Source organism: Gymnogyps californianus, chromosome 28 (assembly GCF_018139145.2).
Source record: "Gymnogyps californianus isolate 813 chromosome 28, ASM1813914v2, whole genome shotgun sequence".
Lineage (NCBI taxonomy): Eukaryota > Metazoa > Chordata > Aves > Accipitriformes > Cathartidae > Gymnogyps > Gymnogyps californianus.
In genome coordinates, this window is record NC_059498.1 from 6961429 (window position 1) to 6982351 (window position 20923).

Sequence of the window (20923 nt, forward strand, 5' to 3'; positions counted from 1 at the left end):
GCACAGGGACACCGGCACACCGGGAGCCCCATTGTAGCACCGGGCCGTGGGCTCCGAAGGGGGCTGGCAGGGGGGCTGGGAGGCTGGATGCACCAGGGTAGGAGCCCGGGGAGCCCTGAGGAGGGGCAGGACCGGCATGCATGCCCAGCTCCAGCAGCACCGTGCATTGCTCCCAGAGCAGGGGCAGCCCCCCGAACCCCTCCAGACAACACGGGGGTCAGTCCTGGCGCACCGTCCACAGGTCCTGGGGAGGAGCTGAGGGACACAGTAAACCCCAGTGCTGCGGCGCACTGCCACTGGCCAGGGCTCCCGGGGACATCGGGGACAGGGGTGGCCCGGGGGGAGCTCCTGGGCAGGCAGGGAGGTTCGGCGGTGCTGGTGCTCGACCGACGGGAATCGGGCTGGGCTCAGGGCAGCAGATGTCCAGATGGCAAAGGCAGCGCTGCCGCAGGGCACCGGGCAGGATCAGCCCTTCCCCACGAGCCCAAGTTTCTGTGCGGCGGCTGGCAGGAGCCCAGAGCCCGGCGTCCCCGGGATGGCATCACAGGGCCACCACCGTCCAGCTCTGTCGGGGCCGGGCGCCCCTTCGCCTGGCTCATCGCAGGGTCTCTGCAAACAAGGAGGGCTCGGTGGCACCGGGGCACGGGCAGCAGCCACCCCCCACCCCGCGGCATGGCCCCCGGCCCTGGCGTCAGGAACCTTGGTCGGCTTTGTCCCCCTTGGTCTTGGGCTCCTGCCACCACTCTGAGAAGAAGCCCTCCTCGTAGTCGCCTTCGCCCTCGAACTCGCCGTCAGAGGGTAGGTCCTGCGCCTCCGGCCCCTCGCTGCCGTCCACCTCCATCTGCGGCACGGCACGGGCAGGAGGAGGCAGCGGGGCTCAGCGGCCCCGTCTGCAGCCTCTTCTCCAGGGCTGGTTTGGGGGTCAGACCCCCCGCCCGAGGAAGGCCCTGCCCCAGGGTACCCACAGCACCCATCTGCACCACCCAGCACCCCCAAAAGCACCCGGCTGCACCCTGCGCCAGGGCTGTCGTTTACCTCGTCATCAGCCTGCAGGTACTGCTGGGCAAAGTCCAGCATCTTCTTCTGGGCGGCCGTCCGGTTGTGGTAGTGCACGGCTTCCTGGGCACAGGGAGGGAGCGGGGGCTGCGTCAGCCCCTCCGCCACCGGCAGAGCCATGGGACGGAGGGCTGGGGGGTCCTCACCGGCCGGGGCTCGAAGTCCTCCTCCTGCAGGCGCCAGCGCTCGCGGTGGAAGCGGTAGTAGACCAGGTTCTGCTGCATCACGGCGTCGCCCGGGTCGAAGAGCATGTAGCTGGAGACGCTGCGCACCGCGTCCCGCACGTCGTTCACTGCGGGGAGCAGCACTGGGTGACGCGGGGGGCGACACCCCGCCCAGGGGTCCGCAGCACCCTGGGGCGCCCCGGGGGCACAGTCCCCTGCTCCCGCTGGCACTCACGCTTGTAGTAGGCGAACTGCAGGTAGTGGTACATGGTGGCCACAAACTTCTCCACGAAGTAGCCACCCACATTGGGCGTGAGCTCGGTCTCGCAGTCCACCTTGCACTGCAGCACGCTAACAAAGTGGTCTGGGGGGAGGCGTCAGGCGCTGCGCCCCATCGGCCCCCAGCCCCCCCCCCCCGAACCTGCCAGCCCCCAGCCCCCTGCCCGGTCACCTGCAATGGCGGGGTAGAAGTCCTTGAATTCCTGCAGCTCGTAGGCGCCCTCGCAGCCGGCCAGGCAGTCCTCGTACGCCTTGTAGTACTCAGCCAGCGCCTGCTCCATGTCGGCCGCGCTGCTCCGGAAATCCCCGTTGTTGTACAGCTTCACCGACCGCACGAATATCGGCTGCCAGGGACCAAGCGGGCGCCGTTCACCTCCTCGCTGGATGCCGCAACCCAGCTCTGCCCGCCAGCGGCACCAACCTGCCCCACTCTCCCCAAGGCGGCTCCATCCCCAGCACGGGCCCCACAGAGACGCTCTTTTGGGGGCAGGAGGTGAGCGACCAGGGCTCAGCGAGGGAGAGCCGCTTCCCTCGGGGTTCGGCAGGACCAGGCGCACACCGAACCCCGGGGGGCCCCTCTCCCGCCCCAGCCCCGTCACCTCCTCACCTCGTAGGGCTGAGCTTCCAGGTCGACCAGGTATTCATCCACGTCCAGCATCGTCCTGTAATAGTTCAGGTACTTCAAGGTCATCTCGTGCTTGGGGTTCTTCTGCAGGAAGGTGTGGGCAGCGGACACTGCTTTCTCGATCTTATTTGACTGGGGAGGGAGGAAGAGCTGGTGCAGCAGGCTGCCACGGGGGCAGCCGGCTGACGCTGCGGCTGTGCGGGGCTCAGCACCCAGCCAGAGCCCCGGGCTGGTGGGCAGAAGGCTAGTCCTCAGGGGGGGAACAGCCCGGCACCCACAGTGCCAGCCCCGAGCCCAGTCATCCACTGGCAGCGATGGACAGACAGGATCCGGGACCATGGACAACGCAGAGAAATCTAGCCACACCAACCTCCCCCTCTGTGGCCATGGTGGGCGCAGGGACAGCTCAGCCCCTCGTGGACCCCCGCATCCAGCCAGGAGCGATCCACGTGGTGCGGGTTTGATCCACACATCCGCTCTTCTCGGGCACTTCCACCAGGCCGGGCGGGCCGCCCCCGCTCCCCTGCTGCTTTATGAGCTCTCGTGTTGCAACTTCAGGGGAGCGAGATTGGGGGGGTTGAACGAACTATCCATGAAATGGGTTTTGGCCAGAGCAAGCAAGAGGAAAAGGCATTAAGGATGCAGGCCAGGCTGTCCCTCGCCACTGCTAGGTGAGCAGGGCAGCAGCGCTAAGCACTAAAGCAGCATCCGCACCGGCAGCCGGCCAGCGGCGCGCCTCGGGACCCCGACCAGCGCCGGTGCCTGGGGAGGGGAGTGTCCCCTGCCAGAGCAGCTCTGGCCAAAGGAGGGTCACCCCGGGGCGATCCCTTACGAAACCTCCCTCCACGTCTGCACTGCCAGCCTGAGCAAGCGCTTCTCCCTGAGGTAGCATCCAGACACGTGTCCCGCAGCAATCACAGTGGCACGGGACCCGCCAGCTCGGGCCCCTCGGCTGGGGCAGCCCCTGCGTCCCCCTCCCCAGGCAACGCTCTGCCTGGCCAGGGGGACCTTGGGGGGCCAGGGCAACACAAGGCGGGGTGGGGGGGACAACCACAGGGGCCCCCAGTCCCGGGCACACCCCTCACGTCCTGCCTGATGCATCCCAGATGATGCTGACGTGCCACAGCGCAGGAGGAGCCGGGGGGGATGCCAGAAGGGGAGTGCAGGAAGGGGGTGCAGGACGGGAAAGCACGTGACAGCAGGGTGCAGGATAGAGGGGAGCAGGGTTCAGGGGGTGCAGATCAGGGGGTGCAGGCTGGTGGTGTAGGATGGGGGCACGGGATGGGGGCACGGGATGGGGGACTGCCAGACGGGGGCGTTGAAGAGGAGGTGTAGGACAAGGGGCACCGGATGAGGGGCGCAGGACAGGGGTGCAGGATGAGACACGGGATGGGGTGCGCCCGATGGGGGGGCAGAGCGGAGGGGCACAGGATGGAGGGCAGAAGAGGAGGCGCAGACCAGAGCGGCGCAGGACGGAGGCACGGGACGCCCCCCACTCCCCACCCCCCGCCACGAGCCACGTTGCGCGGCATTTGCGCGCCCGCGGGGCGCCGCGCCGCCTCACCTTGAAGAGCGCGTAGTGCAGGTACTGGTAGGGCAGGCGGCGCTGGAAGTCGCGCAGCGTCTGCGCGGGGGGGTAGCGCAGCTGGAAGACGGGCAGGTCGCGCTTGCAGGCGCGCAGGCAGCCGGCGCGGCGCAGCAGCCGCCCGAAGAGCTGCATCTCCCGCTCCCACTCCCACGCCGCGGGGTCCCCCTCCGCGGGGTCCCCCTCCGCGGGGCCCCCTCCGCGGGCGCGGCGCAGCGGCGGTGGCAGTGCGCCTCGCTGTCCCGCAGCAGGCGGTGGAGGCGCAGACTGGCCTCCAGCGCCCGGGCGCTCTCCGCCCACTGCGCCCCCGCGTACTGCGCCAGCGCCCGCGCGTAGGCGCGCTGCAGCGGCTCCAGCGCGGCCGCGGGAAACCCGCGCACGCTGTACTCCTCGTACTGCGCCGCGCACAGCCCCGCCGCCAGCAGCAGCGCCAGCGCCGCGCCGCCCATCCCCGCCGCCGCCGCGCACTGCCCGCGCAGCGCCGCGCACCGCTCCGCGCAGGGGGCGGGCGGCGGGGAAGGGGCGGTGCGCGCCGGGCGCGCAGGGTCTTAGTGCGGCTCTGCGCGGCTGGCGCAGCGCCCGCGGGGTGCGCTCAGGGGGGTGCTCGGTGCTGCGCGCTCCGCGGTGCGCTCCCTCGGGGGGGGGGGGGTGCGCAGTGCTGCGCCCTCCCCGCGGCGGGCTCGGTGCCCCACGCTGCGGGGAGTCACTGCGCGCCCTGCGCTCTCAGCCTGCGCCCCACGCTGCGGGCTCCGGAGGATGCGGTCGGGGGTGCACGGCCCCGGGGGTGCGCTGGGTGCTGCAGGCTGCAGAGCGGGGTGTGCTGGGGTGCACCCCGTGCTGCAGCCCCGGGGTGCTCCGGCGTGCGCGCAGTGCCACACTGCGCTGCCCCGGGCAGCCGGCCGGCTGCCCTGGCCCGGCTGTGCCTGGAGCTGGTCCTGCTGCTGGCTGGTGCCAAGCTGGACGCCACACGCCCTGCGCCGTGCCAGATCCCAGGCCCCAGGGCTGCACCGCGCCAGGCCTCGGCACGGCCACACTGGCCCCAGCCCAAGCCCAGCGCTTTGTTGCTGGCTGGACAGTGGCACTGAGGGACGTAACAGCGCAGGGCAGGAGCCAGGACACTGCTGAGGTTTCTTCCTGCGGAGCAGAGGCCGTTAGCACTGCCCAGCACCTCCCTGCAGACGAGCAGCTCCATAGCACACACGCTGGGATGCCATCACCCCAGAGTCAGGCCCTGACCCCACTGTGCCATGGGGAGAGCCCCACATCCCGCCCAGCTACTCCGAGCGGCACTGAGGTTGCTCAGCCCTTGCGCGGTGTGTTGGGGAGCTGCAGAGCACCCCGGGTCCGGGCTCAAGGGAGCCGATGGCGCTGGGCTTGAGCTTTTGCCCTCCCCAGTAGCGCTGTGCCTCGGAGAACCCAGGTTTCGGTTTGGGTTTATGGCCTGTCGTATTTCCCACCTGGGACTCGCCAGGGCTCTTACCACAGTTCCTGTCTCTTGCCGACGGGTTTGGGGGAGCGGGGACGTGCGGGCAACACGTATGTGTGCATTTAGTGCTGTTCCTGTTTGTCTAAGACAGAGGGGTAGTTTCACATTTTTAATCACCGCCATTCAGTAAAAGATCTGTCAGCAGCAGACTGAAGAGCAGCAGATGGTATTAAAACACTGAATTCCTTGTATTTACTCTGCCGAGCTGCTAGGGACCGAGCGGCAGCACCCTGAGCGGTGGGAGCGATAACCCCGGCCGCGGCAGGGAAGAGGCTGCTGGGAGGAGCGCAGGCAGCGCTAGGACCCGGGGCGAGCGGGGCTGGCGTGGGACCTCCAGCTGCACAAACTGGCTGCCGAATCGCTCTCTCCAGCTTTTTCCTCCGCAGAAGGAACTGCCCAGGGAAGGGAAAAAAAAAAAAAAAAAAAAAAAAAAAATGAAACCCTCCTGACGTGGAGCTTTGCTGCCGCCACTTTTCCCGCCCAGCCCCGCTGCCGCCGGCTGCGGGGGAATTGCCCCGGCGATGCCGCGGGGCGACTGGCGGTGGGAGCGTGGCTGGCGAGGCCGAGGCGCCAGGCCCGGGGTACACGTGTACAGAAATTCCAGCTAGGCCGGGGCTGGGCAGGCATCCCGCGGGAAGGGGCGGCCGGGCTGGCCCCACCTCTCCGCCTTCCCCCCGGCCGAGCCTTTCCGCCGGCTGCAGCCTCCCAGCGCCATGTCCCCGGGCAGCCTCGTCTTCCTCCTGAGCATCCTGGGGCCCTGGGCCTGGGCGACCCCGGCCCCCTGGAAGATGTGGTGATAGACAGATACTATATCCCCAAAATCTGCCTGCGAGAAGTCCAGATGGGGGATTTCATTCGCTACCACTACAATGGGACCTTTAAAGATGGCAAAAAGTTTGACTCCAGGTATCGCCCTCGGCTCTTTACCAAATGCATGCGGCCCCGGCCAGCTGCGTGCTGCGGAGGGGATCCCTGCATGCCTTCCTCCCCAGCCCGCGTGCGTGTCGCCCCGTCGCATCCCCGAGGGCCAGCAGGCAGCCAGCCGAGGAGCAGGCAGCTCCCTGCTCGGACCTGCCCCCGGGCCCCGCAGCTTTGACCCCAAGGAGGGCTTTTGGCAGGCGCCTGCGGTGGGTGCTGGGGGCGAGGACGGGGAGCCCGAGGAGCCCTGTACACGTGTCAGCCCGGGGGCCCCGAGCCAGCCACCGAGCGCAGCCCCCCGCCCCAGGGGCTGCAGCCCCTGCCCGGCCCCTTTCCAGCAGCCCCTGCCCGGGCGCCCGCGCTGCCGCCCTGGGTTTTGCAGCAGCCCCCCCGGGTTTTGCAGCAGCCCCCCCCGCCCCCCCGCCCGTTGGGGAGCCTGCAGAGCCCTGTGGGTGCTCGCAGCGCCTGCACGCCCTCAATTCTGGGGTGCCGCGGGGCGCGGGGAAGCCCGTCTCGGGCATGGGCAGGATTTGGCCCTAAGTGAGACATTTTGTGCTCAGGAACATGTATTTGCATGTGCTGCACAGGCAGGGAAAACGCTTAAAGCACTTTGAAACGTGGCAGCGGCGAAACCCGTTCATTACCTAAGAGGCTTCACTCTGGCGAGTCGTAGTTTTCCTCGGCCCATGCATTGATCCTGCTCCACTCAAGCTGGCTATAAATCAGTGTTTATGTTGGTGCAGTCCCTGATTTGCACCACTGTGAGCAGGGGGAGAATCAGGGACACAGCGGAAGGACAGAAACAAACTGGGCTGTGCTGGGGCTCAGCCCCAGCCCCATGTAGGAACAAAAACTTTCCAGACGGGCATTTTTCAGAGCCCTGGAAAGCAAAGGGATTCTGCTCCGGTTAAATGTGTCTTGTCTTTCTTGCGAGCATGAATGGGGGAGAAAGTAACTGAGCCCTGCAGTGCCGCTGCTGCTGCTGCTGCTGCACGCCCCAGATGCAGTGGGAGCCTGGGGACGTTCGCCGCTAAAATAATTCCTTGTCCTCACGACTGCAGTGTGCTGCCAGGAGAAAGCATCAGCTGCATGTTAAAGGGGATGAAGGATTTAAATTTATCTGAAATGGCCCCAGTTGCTTCTTGGAGTATTTTAAGATTTAAAAATAAAAACAAATTTGCAGTTTAAAAATGAGGCCTGGGACGTCTTATTTCCTTCTCACTGCATAAAGCTCCAAATGTGCCATAGGCGAAATGATTTGGAAGCAGCAGACAGCCCGGGAGCTGCCGGCCTCCAGCCCAGCTCACCGGGTGAGATCTGGGGAGGGTGGTGATGGGTTCGGTCCCAACTGAAAGCACCTCCCGCCTCCTTTGCACCCAGAGGGCCCGATCCGCCTTCCCCTGCCTCCAGGGTGCTGGGCATGCAGGGCCAGAGCCCTGACCAGTGCTGCGGGAGGCAGCTCCACCCCGGGCAGCGCAGGATTGATCCCGTCAGCATCAATGTTTTTAAGCTGTGGGTTCTGCCTGCAGCACAGGGACCCACTGTTTGCGGTGGGTTACCTGCACCCCCTGGGAGGGGGCAGCCCCGTCCCCCTGCTCTGTCCCCACGGGGGGCAGGCAGCCGGGAGCCCCGCGCCGTCCCTCGGTGTTCGCAGGGTTCGTGGTTTGGCTCTGGATCCGCCCCGAGCCCTCGGCGCTGGCATGAGCACCCCCAGCACCAGCAGCTTTGGGGGCTTCGCCCTTTGCCGCGTCACTGACGCGTCTGTCCCTTCGCCCCAGCTACGACCGAGGGGCCACGGTGGCCGGCGTGGTGGGCGTCGGGCGGCTGATCACCGGCATGGACCGGGGGCTGCAGGGCATGTGCGTGAACGAGCGGCGTCACCTCATCGTGCCCCCCCACCTGGGCTATGGCAGCATCGGCGTGGGTAAGGGGCCGCGGCACCGCGGGGGGATGGAGGGAGCAAAGCCCCCGGGGCCGGCGTTAGTGGGGACAGAGGTCCGGTGCCCGGCTGGCAGGTGCTGGCGAAGGGCAGCTCCATTGCCAGGGCAAGTGGTGCCTAAGCAGGGCTTCCCCAGGAGTGAGGGGTCCTGCCCCCCCGGGCTCTGCTGCTTTCCCGGGGGCTGGCACATGTGGCCAGCAGCCCCAAGCAGCAGCGGGCTCGGGAGGGCTTCAGGGGACAGAGCCCTTGGCTCGCCTGGGCTCAGCGCTGGTCCCACCTAAGGTGCTCTGTCCTCGCTGCCGCCCCTTTAGCGGGGCTGATCCCCCCAGACGCCACCTTGTACTTCGACGTCGTCATGCTGGACATCTGGAACAAGGACGACAAGCTGCAGATCACCACCCTGTCCAAACCGGAGCGCTGCAACCGCACGGTGGAGAACTCGGACTTCGTCCGCTACCACTACAACGGCACGCTGCTGGATGGCACTCCCTTCGACTCCAGGTATGGCACACTGGCACTGGGATACACCCTCGCCTCGGGTACAGGGCACTGGAGCTCAGGTGCACCCTCTGCCTTTGGGCTGGGGGCACCGGGGATGGCCGGGACCAGGGGACACTGGCCTGGGGCAGGACGTGGGGGCCCACACTGCACCCCAGTCAGAGCAGCCTCCCCTGGGCTCTCCCTCCCCGCACCCTGTCAGGGCCAGTGCAGCTCCCTGACCCCCAAACCAGCCTCCCGCGCGGCACCGCTCAGGCTGGGGGAGCTGGCGTGGCCCCAGAGCCGTCCCCCCTCATTCTCCCCACCAGCTACAGCAAGGACAGCACCTATGACACCTATGTGGGCACCGGCTGGCTGATCAAGGGCATGGACCAGGGGCTGCTGGGCATGTGCGCTGGGGAGAAGAGGAGCATCATCATCCCCCCGTTCCTTGCCTATGGGGAGAAGGGCTACGGTGAGTCAGGCATCAACCCCATCGTGCCCGGCCCCTTCCCTCCCAGCTCTGCACAGAGCCCCCCACGGTGCATCAGGACCCTTGTCCAGGCTGACCTGTGTCCCCTCCCCAGGGACCATGATCCCACCGCAGGCGTCGCTGGTGTTCAGCGTGCTGCTGGTGGACTTCCACAACCCCAAGGATGGCATCTTCCTGGAGCACCTGGAGGTGCCGGAGTCCTGCAAGCGCAGGGCTGTGACCGGGGACTTTGTGCGCTACCACTACAACGGCACGCTCATGGACGGCACGCTCTTCGACTCCAGGTGCGGAGAGGGAAGCGGCCGAGTGGGGAGATCCCCCCGTGTCCTCTCCTGCCCCATGCTCAGCAGCCGGCTGCAAGGAGAGGCTGAGAATCGGGGGGGGGTGGAGGAGAGGGTGGTAACGGGCATGAAATAGGCTAAAAAAGACAATAACCATTTGCTGCATCCCTAGGAGCAAGGTTTGGCTCCTGGGGGAGCAGGGCAGAGGCTGGGAGACGGGTGCGGGTTGGGGTGCAGGGATGGGTGGCAGGGATTGACGGGCCAGGCTCTCCTGCACGACAGCACCGGGTGCTTCTCTCGCTGCAGCTACTCCCACAATCACACCTACAACACCTACATCGGGAAGGGCTACATCATCCCTGGCATGGACCAGGGCCTGCAAGGGGTCTGCATGGGAGAGAGGCGGCGGGTGGTCGTCCCCCCACACCTGGCCTACGGGGAGAACGGAACAGGTAAAGCGCAGCCCCGTGGGGTCCGGCATGCCTGCACGGCACAGCCCCGGGCTGCGGCATCCCCTCCTCCAGCCCTGTGCACTGGCACACCGTGGGTCTGACATCGGGAAAGCACTGGCCAAGCGGGGCCAGCTCCCCACCCTGGGGGCCACCACCACCCCCAGGGCTCTGGGTGTTGCAGCGGGCGTCGTGGGCAGGGGAACGGCTGACGCCAACACGTGCAGAGCCAGGGCCCTGAGGGACGGACATGTCATGGGGCGTGGGAAGGAGGGAAAGGCTTTACGAGTCTCACGGCGCTCCAGCAGCTCTCCTAGCAGCTCTCCTCGTCCTCCTCTTCCAGGGAACAAAATTCCTGGCTCAGCCGTGCTCATCTTTGACGTCCACATCATCGACTTCCACAACCCCGCGGACCCGGTGGAGATCGAGACCGTGTACCGGCCCGAGGGCTGCAACGTCACCACCCGTGACAGAGACTTTGTCCGCTATCACTACAACTGCTCCTTGCTGGACGGCACCAAGCTCTTCTCCTCGTGCGTGCTTGCTTGCGGGCTGCCCCGAGCACACCTTTCCTTCACAGGGCCAAATCCTGGCAGGCGCTGAGCTGGGGGGCGGACGGGCACCGGAGCAGCGCTGGGAGCATCAACTCTTTGCAGCGGGCAGCACCGGAGCATCAGCTGCGTGGCCACGGGGCAGCAGGGATTGTGCAGCGGGGTGGAGGGTGCAGGATTTGGGGGCACAGCGGGACGGATGGTGCAGGGTCTTGGGGTGTGACGGCATGGAGGGTGTGGAACTTCAGGGCATGGCAGGATGGAGGGTGTGGGATTTTGGGGCACAGCAGGATGGAAGGCACAGGATTTCGGGGCATGGCGGGGCTGCCCTCTGGGTCCGAGGGGCTTTCTCAGCTGCGTGGTCTTCTCTGTGCCTCCTGCAGCCACGACTACGAGAAGCCCCAGGAGGTGACTCTGGGGACCAACAAGGTGATCGAGGGCTTGAACAGCGGCCTCCTCAACATGTGCGCGGGGGAGAGGCGGGTGCTCATCATCCCCCCCACCTGGGCCACGGGGAGAGCGGAGGTAGGGGAGCGGCGTGCGGCTGCAAATCGGGGGGTTCTGCCTTGCTGCACCGCTGCTGGGCTCCTTCACCCCCCTCGCTGGGGGCTGGGAGGCTTTTGCCCATCAGGGGCCAGCGCTTTGCTGGGCTCCCCTGCGGTGCAGCAGCCTTCGCTTGTTCTTTCAGCCCGGGGGGTGCCAGGCAGCGCCGTGCTCCGCTTCGAGGTGGAGCTGATCTCCATGGAGGAGGGGGTTCCCGAGGGCTACCTCTTCATCTGGCACGGGGAGCCACCGGCGAACCTCTACGAGCAAATGGACCTGAACAAGGATGGGGAGATCCCCGCTGAGGAGGTGAGCGAGGGCCCCGAGCACCGCCAGACCGTGGGCTTACGGGGTGCAGGAGGAAACGGGGGCGCAGGCGATGCCACCCCGGGGAGCAGCACCCGAAGGGCACTGCTGTCCCCAGGCACTCGCGAGCCTGAAGAGCTGTGCAGGAAAAACACCCCAGCCCAGAGCATCGCTGCTGGATGTGGGCAGGGACACCGAGGGCAGCCCGTGCTCTTGTCCCTGCCCCGTCCTTGCTGCCTGGCTGCTGCCCTCGGCGCGGGCCGTGGTGCTCCCTGCCGTGCCGGCTGCGTGGAGCAAAGCTGCATCTCTCCTCTCTCCCCGCTGCAGTTCTCCACCTTCATCAAGACTCAGGTGGCGGAAGGGAAAGGCCGCCTCATGCCCAGCTCCGACCCGGAGAAAGTCATCGCCGACATGTTCAGGAACCAGGACCGCAACCAGGACGGGAAGATCACCTCCGAGGAGCTGAAGCTGAAGTCAGATGAGGACCAGGAGAAGATCCACGAGGAGCTCTGAGGAGCGGACCCCGCTCTCCCCTGGAGACAGGACTCGTCCTGGCCATGCCATGGCCGGTCTCCCCCACCGGCTGCCCCAGGAATCTGCCCCTGCCCCTCCCCAGCCCTGGGCTGGGGGGGCATATTTTGATTTTTTTTCCCCCCTATTATTTAACTGGGGGTTTTTTGATGTGTTCCTCCTGGGAAGGAAAACTCACCAACCCCCAGCTAATAAACCCAGGCAAGAAGGTGGGAAACACCCACATTCTTGGGAGTCTCGATACCCCACGGGGACGGCAGCGCCCACGTTTCCACGCACTGCCCGTCCCCTCGTGCTCCCCGGCTCTGCAGACGATATCTCTGCTGCGGAGCGGGACCGAGGATGCCAGGGCCAGACCCTGGAGCCCTGCCCTGCCCCGCTCTGCTGCCGAACCCCGCTTCGACCCCCTGCTCTCAGCTCCCCACGGAAGGGCCGGGACAGCGGCATCCCCTCCCCGAGCCCCTGCGTCCTCAGCCAGCGACTGCACATCCCGCTCCAGCCTCCTCGCCTGCCCGTGCTGCCTCCTGGGGCAGGCAGGCAGGCAGGAGGGGGGGTTCCCCTCCACTTCAACCGCAGCATTTTGTAGTTTAGGGTTGGGGTTTGTTTTTTTTATATAAACATATAAAATTCTTTAGAGAGGAGAAACAAAGAGAAGCCTTTTGTGCCAATCCCCGCTGCTGGCCCAGCCTCTGCTCCCTGCTGCCATCCTCCCCAGGACAAGAGGCTGGAGGGGGCCCAGGTTCCCAGGGTGAGACCCCCATACCCCACAGGCATCCATCCAGAAAGCCCGGGCCCCCCGAGACAGCAGGGGTGGGACCTGGCAAACCCCTTGTCAGCTGGGACAAGGAAAACAGAAAACCTCTCCCACCCAGGCCCTCGGGGAGCAGCTTCATCCCCATCCGCATCTCCCTGCCCTGCAGCAACAGCCCTCAGCGATTGAGAAAAATCAGCCCAATTTTATTTTGATGCCTAAATGCAGCTAATTAACTCGGTGCTCTCAGGTTTGCCAGTTGTGACCAGCACGGCTCCATCACCTCCCACCGGCTCTAAAAGCTTTTGCACAGTGTCTTGGCAGACAGAGAGAAAAGAAATGTAAGAACCGAACAGTGCAAAGGGTCAGACTGAACCCCTCAAACGATGACTTCTACCTTGCACCAAATAAATAATTCCTACTGGTTTCCAAGGAGTTTGCCTTTGTGTCAGGTTACTTTGCCATGAAACATTCCTGCGTGTCCGGGCAGCGGCGCAGAGACAAGCCTCGCCCGTCCCCGGGAGCGTGGTGCCCGGGGGATTTCAGGCTCCAGCACCTGCTGGCTCGGGCAGGAGAGAGAGAGAGAAACCAAAACTCAGCTCCCGGGATCCCCCAGCAAAGATGGGCTGTGCTTCAGCTCCAGCGCAGAGCGCCCGGTGACGGCCGGCGGGCGCCGGCAGGGATGGGGGTGACCTGGAGCTGGGGAGCGGAGATGCAGCTGCCAGCGCCAGCCCCGGGGAGGAGAGCGGCTCCGGTCGCAGCTCCTCGGCGCTGGGTACAAACCACCCGTGGCCCAGCTTCAGCCAACGTTTTTATTTCAACAAGGAGAACGGAGCCTGCACTTTCAGAAGTCACATTTACTCATCCATCACGTGGAGGGCAGCAAGGGCTGAACCCGGAGCAGTCCGGAGCTCACCAGCCAGAGCTGCCCCGTCCAAAGGCGGCAGGGCAGGGGCTGCCGACCCATGCTGGCCCACACTACAACAGCCCCCAAAGAGCCATATCCGAGCTCACCCTGCACCAGCACGGGCTCCTGCCGCCATCAGAGTGGGCGGCAGGACGGGACGTGGAAGCGGTTTCCCACGTAAGGGTCTGAATTTGCCCCTTGCTGAGTCAGGGCTGTCATAGCTTTACTCTTTACGTTACCAGAGGTTACACAGAAATAAGAGGGTTTTTTTCTATTGCTGCTCCGAGAGCCCAGGATCAGCCCAGAAGTTTAGGACAGAAACATGGTTAGCTAAAATATTCCTTAAAAACCAAAATGCTGCCGTTGGCTTCTCCTCCCCCATCCACGCCCATGGGCTGCAAACGCGCCGCTCCAAGCACCCAGCCTGCTGCTGCCGCCGCCGCCGCCACCCAAACCCCCCCAGCCCGCCCCTCGGCAGACACACTTACTTCTTGCTTTGTGCAGCAGCATCAGGTGAGCTCCATGGCCCTGCAGGGATGACTGGAAAAGCCTTTTGGGTTTTGTTTTTTTTTTTACAGCAAGAGCTGTAACGGAGCAAGAGGGACAGCAGGGCTGGGGCACGGGGGCCAGGGAGCTGCAGGGTTTCCGTGGGGGACGCGGGGCTGGGCGATGCTGTGCCTGGCAGGGCCACGCCAGCCCACTGGCAGGCGGCACCACCGCAGCTCAGCCCGGGCACTTTGAAGCCCACAGAAAACAGGAAAAGAGAGAGACTTGTTTTCTCAGACAGGAACACAGTAAAACTAAACAGCTTCCACCTAAAACGGGTCTGTCCTAAAGCCACAGCAAACAATCTCCATTTCCGCGCTTGGCCGCTGAAGCAAGCGCAGAACATCTCTACCTGAAACATGAAATGGTTTGTTGTGGCCTCAGACGGTGGCGGGGATGAAGTCCGAGTGGGATGAAGTCCGAGTGGGAAGCAGCAGAGCTGGGCACAGGCGGGGTAAAGGGAGTGGAGAAGCTTCCTCCATCTCACCCCTCCTGCTCCAGGGCTGACTGAAGCGGGTTAGTGAGGTCGGGATGTGCACAACACACGAGAGCCAGGGCAGGGAGCCTGCCCAGCATCAGGATGGAGTCCAGCAGGTACCAGAAGATCTGCTCCAGCTTTGTCAAGGGAAGAACATTGCCCAGGCGTCTTGCTGAGGGGCCGGAGCTGGGACGCTGCCTTCCCACCTCATGTCTCAGTAAGGATGTACCGGAGAATCCCGTTGACGACATCCAGCGTCTCATCGCTCTCCAGCACGATGTCGTAGGCATCCAGGTACTTCCCCCTCTGCTCTTCCACCTGCAGCGCGGCCGCGGGGACGGGGTGGAGAGGAGAGGGCCACAGAGAAGAGAGGACTGTAAACACCAGCAGCTGAGAATGAAGATGCTGCACCCACAGCCCTTGCATCTCTTGATGCTACCGAAAAGAGGGGTCAATCATCGCCCTGATAATGCCCCAGGTGCACCGGGAGCTCAGCAGATGCCCCTGGCTCCCTCTGCCCACCTCACGGGAGCTCGTACGACTCTCTTGCAGCCCCCAAATCACTCGGGCAGCCGGCGGTCCCTCTCTGCTGCCCCCCAGGCTTCGCACCTGGGGAAGGCTGGCAGGGAAGCAAGACAACTGCTTCTCACACCCACCTTGTCATTGAGAAAGCCAATCTTGAGGATGTTCTCCACACTGGGAATGCCGTCTGCCATTGTCAGATCACCCATGGAGTCCCCCAGCAAGACGATGCTCGTCCTAGTGCTCAGCTGCTGGAAATACTCCGTACCCTGCAGGATGCTGTTGTTCTTGTTGTAGGTGTGGATGAGAGGTCTTTTGAAACCCGTGAGGACTCCCTGTGCAAAGAGGACAGACAAATTGATCCCGCAGCAATCCCTCCGCTGTGCCGCAGCCTCAGTACCCTTTCTGGAACGGGCAAACGGCAGGGATGCTCACAGGGCACCAGCTCTCATCTCGGAGACACCCCAAGGAGTCTGGAAACCCAGGAGCCACGGAACACCTGGAGACAGTCCCCAGGAGTCCCCTTCTGCAGGGCAAGCCCTTCCCAGACACTGAGAACAAACCCAAAGGATGGAGATCCTGGAGGCCTTGCTCAGGGCTCTGCGCTGCCCTGGAGCTGGTCAGGGGCCACGGAAAGCCGCAGTCAGGGGAGCCCCAGGGCAGAGCAGAGCCCTTGCAGAAGGCAGGACTGTCACGCCGTCCCATGCTCCCCCAAGGACTGCCTGCCCCAACACACTACCCGTGGGAACAGAGGGCTTCATTGTAAGAGACGTGCAATTTTCTGTTGAGCATTGGGACTTTTCAGGCTTTAGTACATCAACAAAAGCCTCCCAAGCTGCTTTAAAGGACATCTGGCCTTCAGATCAGGAGAGACCTCTGCGGTCAGTTAACTCCATCCTCACCCTGCACCAGGACGGAGCACACAGCGCTGGACAGAGAGACGGCAGCGCCCTTTCTGCCACCAAAAAGCAAGTTTGAAAGGCGAGGAGTCCCTGAGATCGCGAGCAGATGCTCAGCTGTTCCTGCACTCTGCCTGCCCACCTCATCTGTCCTCTGCTCTCTCTCACCGCTGACCCAGCTCCCGGGGAGGACAGGGGAACCTCTAACACCCCCAGTGCTGATGCGCAGAGGGCTGCTAGGGTGGCAGCAGGTCGCAATCCCTGAAGGCAGAGCAAATGGGGCGGGAGACCACGGCCAGCCTCTAGAGCCCTCCCATGACCCAGCAAAGGGTCAGCTCCATCTACAGGGATCAAACACTTAGAAATGTTACCAGGCAGCTTTTAACCTAGCGGTGTCTCTCTTAAACATATGGCAGCCCTCAGTTCCAGCCGAACAACTCTCCTCTCTGCAAGCTCACCGCACGTACGTGATGCAGAAACTCACATTATCGTCGAAGTCCATGTAGTTGGACACCACGTTGACGTTTGAGTAGAAGACGTTGGCCTGACGGATAATCTCTTCAAGGATGTCACCGACACCAGCAGAGAAGATGAACAGGGGGACGTTGTACTTACGCAGCTGATCAAATAATTCATTGAATCCATCCCTAGAGCAGAAGTGTCCATTACACAGTATTGTATTCCCACCTCCCGGCTCGCAGCAAGGTGCCTGGTGTACCGTGGGCTGGGAGCGCTCTCAGCCCAGCTGCGAGGCTCGTATTTCTGCCCAGGACTTCCCAAACAGAAATGCACGCGTGAGCTCTGCAAAAAGCATGAGCTTTTTGTGGCACGAGCATTTCTGTGGCGTTCACTGTGCGTGCAAGGGGTGAGCAGCAGAACCCCAGACCCCTCCCGGGAGCAGCGACCTAGCGGGGAGCTGCACAGGAACACGCAGCACCCGAGCGGTTTGCCCAGCATTTCCCGAACGCATCCAGCTTCTCACCGGGGGCACAAGGCACGGCGTGCCTGGACACGCGCCCACGAGAGCGGGTGCTGCCAGCCCACTCAGAAACCCTACGTTAGAGGTGTGCAACAGGTCGGACTGGTTGTGAGGACGATCAGACAAACGTGTAACTGCCAGGACACGATTCCCGTGCAGAAGGGGAACTTGGGCTCAAGAAAACCTGGACATACAGTACCATCTCCTCTCTGAGACTGGCAGGCCATTCAAACCAAGGCTCCCTGAGCCAGTTTGAGGACCATCGCTGCCAAGGCCAGCTTTAACAGCAAGTTTTAGCATGACATTTTTGTGCTGTGGGTGAAGTTTGATGCTGAGCCAAGGGCCTGGATAAGGCCCAGCAGTTACAGTGCGTGGAGAGAAAATCTCTCCTGGAAGAGGGGAGCTGCATGCTGCCCCCCAACCCTGCCCTGCAAACAGGGAGCTCTGCCCATCACCCCTCCTCTTGGCCGCTCCTTGCCAAGACTCAAGGGAGATGGAAGCGGTTTCTGAGCAGGAAGGTGTCACGCATGAACGGAGCAGCCTGCAGCCAGGGAGCGAGCTCAGGCTGCGGCTCGTGGCGCTGACTTTCGGCTCTTTCGTGATTAGAGCTCGGCCCCAGGAAGGAAGGGAGATTTGCATCTGCCACGCTGTGGAGACGGCGTGCAGATCAGGGTGAAAGCAAGGAGACCTGCTTGCACAGTGGCAGGAGAGAAAGGGCCGCAGGCAGCTGAACCCCGAGCCCGTACCTCAGCATCACATCCGATTCTCTGACAATCTGGGCTATGTCACCCTTCTGGATCTTCTGCTGTGACAGCAGCTCATGGGCCCTGGTCCACCTAGGGAAAGGCAGCAGAGTGAGCTTCCCGGGCAGCAATCTTAAGGCGGTCAGAAAGATAACAACTAAAACTTCCCAGTATTGCCGCCAAGCCTGGAGACAGTTCAAGCCTTGTGTCTCGTAGTCCTCGGGGGCAAGAAGTTGCCAGGACAAGGTCAAGCTCATTGCATACAAGCACTCACCACTCCACCATGAGGGGACGTTTCTCTTCCAAGGTCCGGTTGGGATCGATTTCAATGGGATAGTAATAGTGCAGCAGATCTTTCAGCTGGAGCGTTGTACAGATGGAAAAAGAACAGAGTGAACATCACGTCTAAAGAGATTGTAAACAACAAAAAAGGCACTTCTAAATTCCTCCGAAGCATCACACTTCCTAACGAAGAACACAACCAAAACCGTTTCACTAAGCAACGTCACTCTAAGCAAATGTGGAGATCTCAGGAGGAAGTGTTAACGCTGCGGCAGCCTGGCTGACTCTCACCTTGCTTTGAATACCGCAGGTACAGATGCACACCCCCCCTTCCTCCTCTTACCAGATCGAAAATGCCCACAGCTGAGCATGCAAATGAAATTTCCCTTTTTAACTTCTCCTTCCATCACCACTGGCTGAAACGCAGCCTGGACACTTGCCCCACTCTCTCTCCTGGCAGCAAGGCACAGCTTGGAGAGATGTCATGCGAGCCAGTACAACGTCCTGACAATGGGTGACAGGGACGAAAGACACAGAGCCAAGAAGCAGTGCCTTACAAAACAGCACCTACCTTCTTCTTGCTGTCCTCACTGATAACATGGCTGTTATCGAGGATATCTGTAAAGACAATAAAATGCCAATGTTGTAGCCCAGAAACATAAAAAGGCTTTCAAAAAGGCAGCTATCCCGGGTCTCCAGTGCCAGCTCTGCTCGAAAACGAGCCACACGTGGCACATCGACCCGAGCACAGGCTCGCCGCAGGGTCTCAACGCAGCAGCTCCCACTGCGAACCCGCAGCACGCACTGATCGTAGGGCATTGCTCAGCTGGGAGAGAGCAGCATCAACGCCAGCAAGCTGCAGGACGCGAGTATTAGAAGGAGAAGCACCAAGAGCAGGGGACAGCTTCTGCAGCGGGCTGTGGGCTGCCCGACGAGCAGCTGCTGCTCTAAGCAGCCGAGGCCCGGAGCTGCACCGAGAGAGAACAAGACGGAGCGGTCAGGCTTGGCAAAGGAGGGAGGCAGAGGAAAACAGGAGCCACGGAGACTGAGAACACCAACACGGAAAACAAACAGAATTAGCAACAGTAAAAACAATGGCTTCAACTCACTGTGTGAAGTGGGGCAGCGTCTGCCGTTGCACCCAAACCTGCTCAGCGTCATGTCGAAGTCAGAAATGACCTGGAAGGCGAGAGAAGACCAAATCTGTGTGTGACCCAGCGCACTCTGCCTTTGCCGTAGCTAGCCAAGGGTGCTGCTGCCTGCAAGGATGCAAATCCAGCACTGGCACGGCTCATGTGAGGGTGCAGACTCGCAGCGGGGCACAGCAGCAACGCACGTTGGCGCTCCCGCCAGCCGTGAAGCAGATGTCCTCATCTGAGACAGCCAGCACCCCTCCCACCCCAGCACTCTTATCAGCACCAAATGGCTTAATTCTGCAGACTTATTGCCGTGGGTGGAGGGGGTTGTTTGGGGATTGGCTCATATTTATAGCTTGCATAACAGGGAAGAAAAAGGCCCATCCAGGGAGAGCCACCAGCATGGGCCTCGACAGGAGCAATAGCCCAGTCCTCCCCTCTCCTTCGGGGCTTCTCCCTCTCCATCTGCACAACGCGTAGAAGGTGCCTCCTTGCACATGGGTTGGGAGCAGCCGGGCCACGGCCGGGGAGGCTGAGGAAGGGGAGGGCAGCTGAAGACAAGGACAGAGCGTGACGGCGATGCATCGCCTGCTCTCAGCTGGGCCAGCCCCACCGCAGCCGGAGCCAAACAGGGCCAGTACCTGCAGCTTGTTCGTCCCCTGCTCCTTGATGGACCGGATTATCCCCATCACACGCTCCGGCTGCTGTACGCGGACCGTGGCTTTCTCCAGCTCAGGCACCTGCAGGCAGAGACCCCCCCCTCCCGTTCAGCGACGCCCCCGGGATCCCACGCAGCTCCCGGGGGACCGATGCCCCCCCCAGCCCCCGCTGTGCTCTCCATCCTGGCCGTGCTCCCCGTCTCCCCCTACCCCAGGGCCACGCTCCCCCAGGACCCTGCTCCCCAGCCCGGCCCAGGCTCCTTACAACCCCCGGGCCCGGCCCCCGGCTCCGCAGCCCCCGCGCTCACCATCGCGCCCCGCTCCGCTCCGCTCCGCTCCGCGCCAGGCCGGGCAGGGCCGCGCCGCGCCGGGGCCGCGCAGCCGCGGGGAGGAGCCGGCGCGGGGGCGGGGCCGGGGCCGGAGCGGGGCCGGGGGGGTGCCCGGGGGGTGCCCGGGGGGTGCCGGGGCCGGTGGGGTGCCCGGGGCCGGTGGGGTGCCCGGGGCCGCCCGTTGCGGTGCGGTTGGGGCTGCGCCTCCGCCCCGCGCCCGAAGCGGCTCCGGCGGGGCCGGCCGGTACCGGCGCTTGCGGTTGCGTTTCCTCTGCAACACGCTCCGAGCCAGGAAGGCGAAAGAGAAAGGAGAGATAAAAATTAAAAGGAAAAAAAAAAAAAAACCAAACAAAACAGTACATGGCAAGAGCTGTCTTTTTGCCGTCGCGCCTCCCCCAGCGTTACCACAAAACTCATTTAACTTAAAAAAACTCCACCCCGACAGTAACATGAAAAAGTCCAAACTGTTTTCCAGTACTGAGACCCGCACAGAGGTGCTCCTTGGCGCCCGTGTTACCCACAGACATGTTGAAGCACAGAGGAAAAGCAGCTGGCCGTGAGTTAAGCCAGTGAGGGGTCAGAACGGGGCTCCCTGTCCCCCCGCTCTCCTCCCCTTGGCCCCGGGCGGCATCTTCCACCCCTCCAAATTAGCAGCAGATACGGCAGTGACAGAGTATTTGTGGCTTCATCACTGACATTAGCCTGTGTCTCAGCTTCCTCCTGTGTGAGCTGGTACAAGGGCAGTTGGTGCCTACATTTGGGGAGCTTTATACCTAGGCTAAATAACATTAAAAAGTTGCAGAGGAATCACAAGGCTGTTTTTGCTCAGAGCAGCCATCAACAGGGTGTAGGTACAGGGTCCAGTGTAATCTGGGCCGTGGTTAAGCAAAGGCTGGGGGCAGCCATGGAGTGAGGGGACTGGGAGGACCAGGACCCCATTGTCTGCGGAGGGGTTCGCAGCCCCGCCAGCCCAGGCACCGCTGCCGCAGCCGTCCCGGGCCCCCCTCGC

The 20923-nt window shown here is 63.3% G+C and overlaps 3 protein-coding genes across 3 annotated transcripts; 1 reads left to right on the top strand and 2 right to left on the bottom strand.

Moving 5' to 3' along the window:
- Window positions 1-541: 541 nt before the first annotated feature.
- On the bottom strand, window positions 542-4158 carry P3H4 (prolyl 3-hydroxylase family member 4 (inactive)). Its single transcript, XM_050911955.1, is given in 9 exon segments — window positions 542-609; window positions 700-841; window positions 1036-1119; window positions 1203-1348; window positions 1456-1584; window positions 1672-1843; window positions 2107-2256; window positions 3689-3907; window positions 3910-4158. Coding segments are annotated over 9 exon segments (1305 nt in total). The 3' UTR covers window positions 542-595.
- Window positions 4159-5941: 1783 nt separating this feature from the next.
- Window positions 5942-12869, top strand: FKBP10 (FKBP prolyl isomerase 10). The gene is given in 11 exon segments (XM_050911957.1): window positions 5942-6101; window positions 7892-8037; window positions 8364-8553; window positions 8859-9004; window positions 9117-9306; window positions 9610-9755; window positions 10096-10285; window positions 10687-10793; window positions 10796-10828; window positions 10992-11155; window positions 11480-12869. Coding segments are annotated over 11 exon segments (1563 nt in total). The 5' UTR covers window positions 5942-6036; the 3' UTR covers window positions 11666-12869.
- Window positions 12870-13810: 941 nt separating this feature from the next.
- NT5C3B (5'-nucleotidase, cytosolic IIIB) lies at window positions 13811-20441 on the bottom strand. Its single transcript, XM_050912084.1, has 10 exons — window positions 20380-20441; window positions 19894-20185; window positions 19568-19666; window positions 18900-18969; window positions 18362-18408; window positions 17783-17868; window positions 17512-17601; window positions 16271-16433; window positions 15022-15222; window positions 13811-14683 (listed from the first exon to the last, which is right to left on the bottom strand). The coding sequence occupies exons 1-10, from the start codon at window positions 20439-20441 to the stop codon at window positions 14573-14575; spliced, it is 1221 nt and encodes a 406-aa protein (XP_050768041.1). The 3' UTR covers window positions 13811-14572.
- Between the last annotated feature and the right edge of the window lie 482 nt (window positions 20442-20923).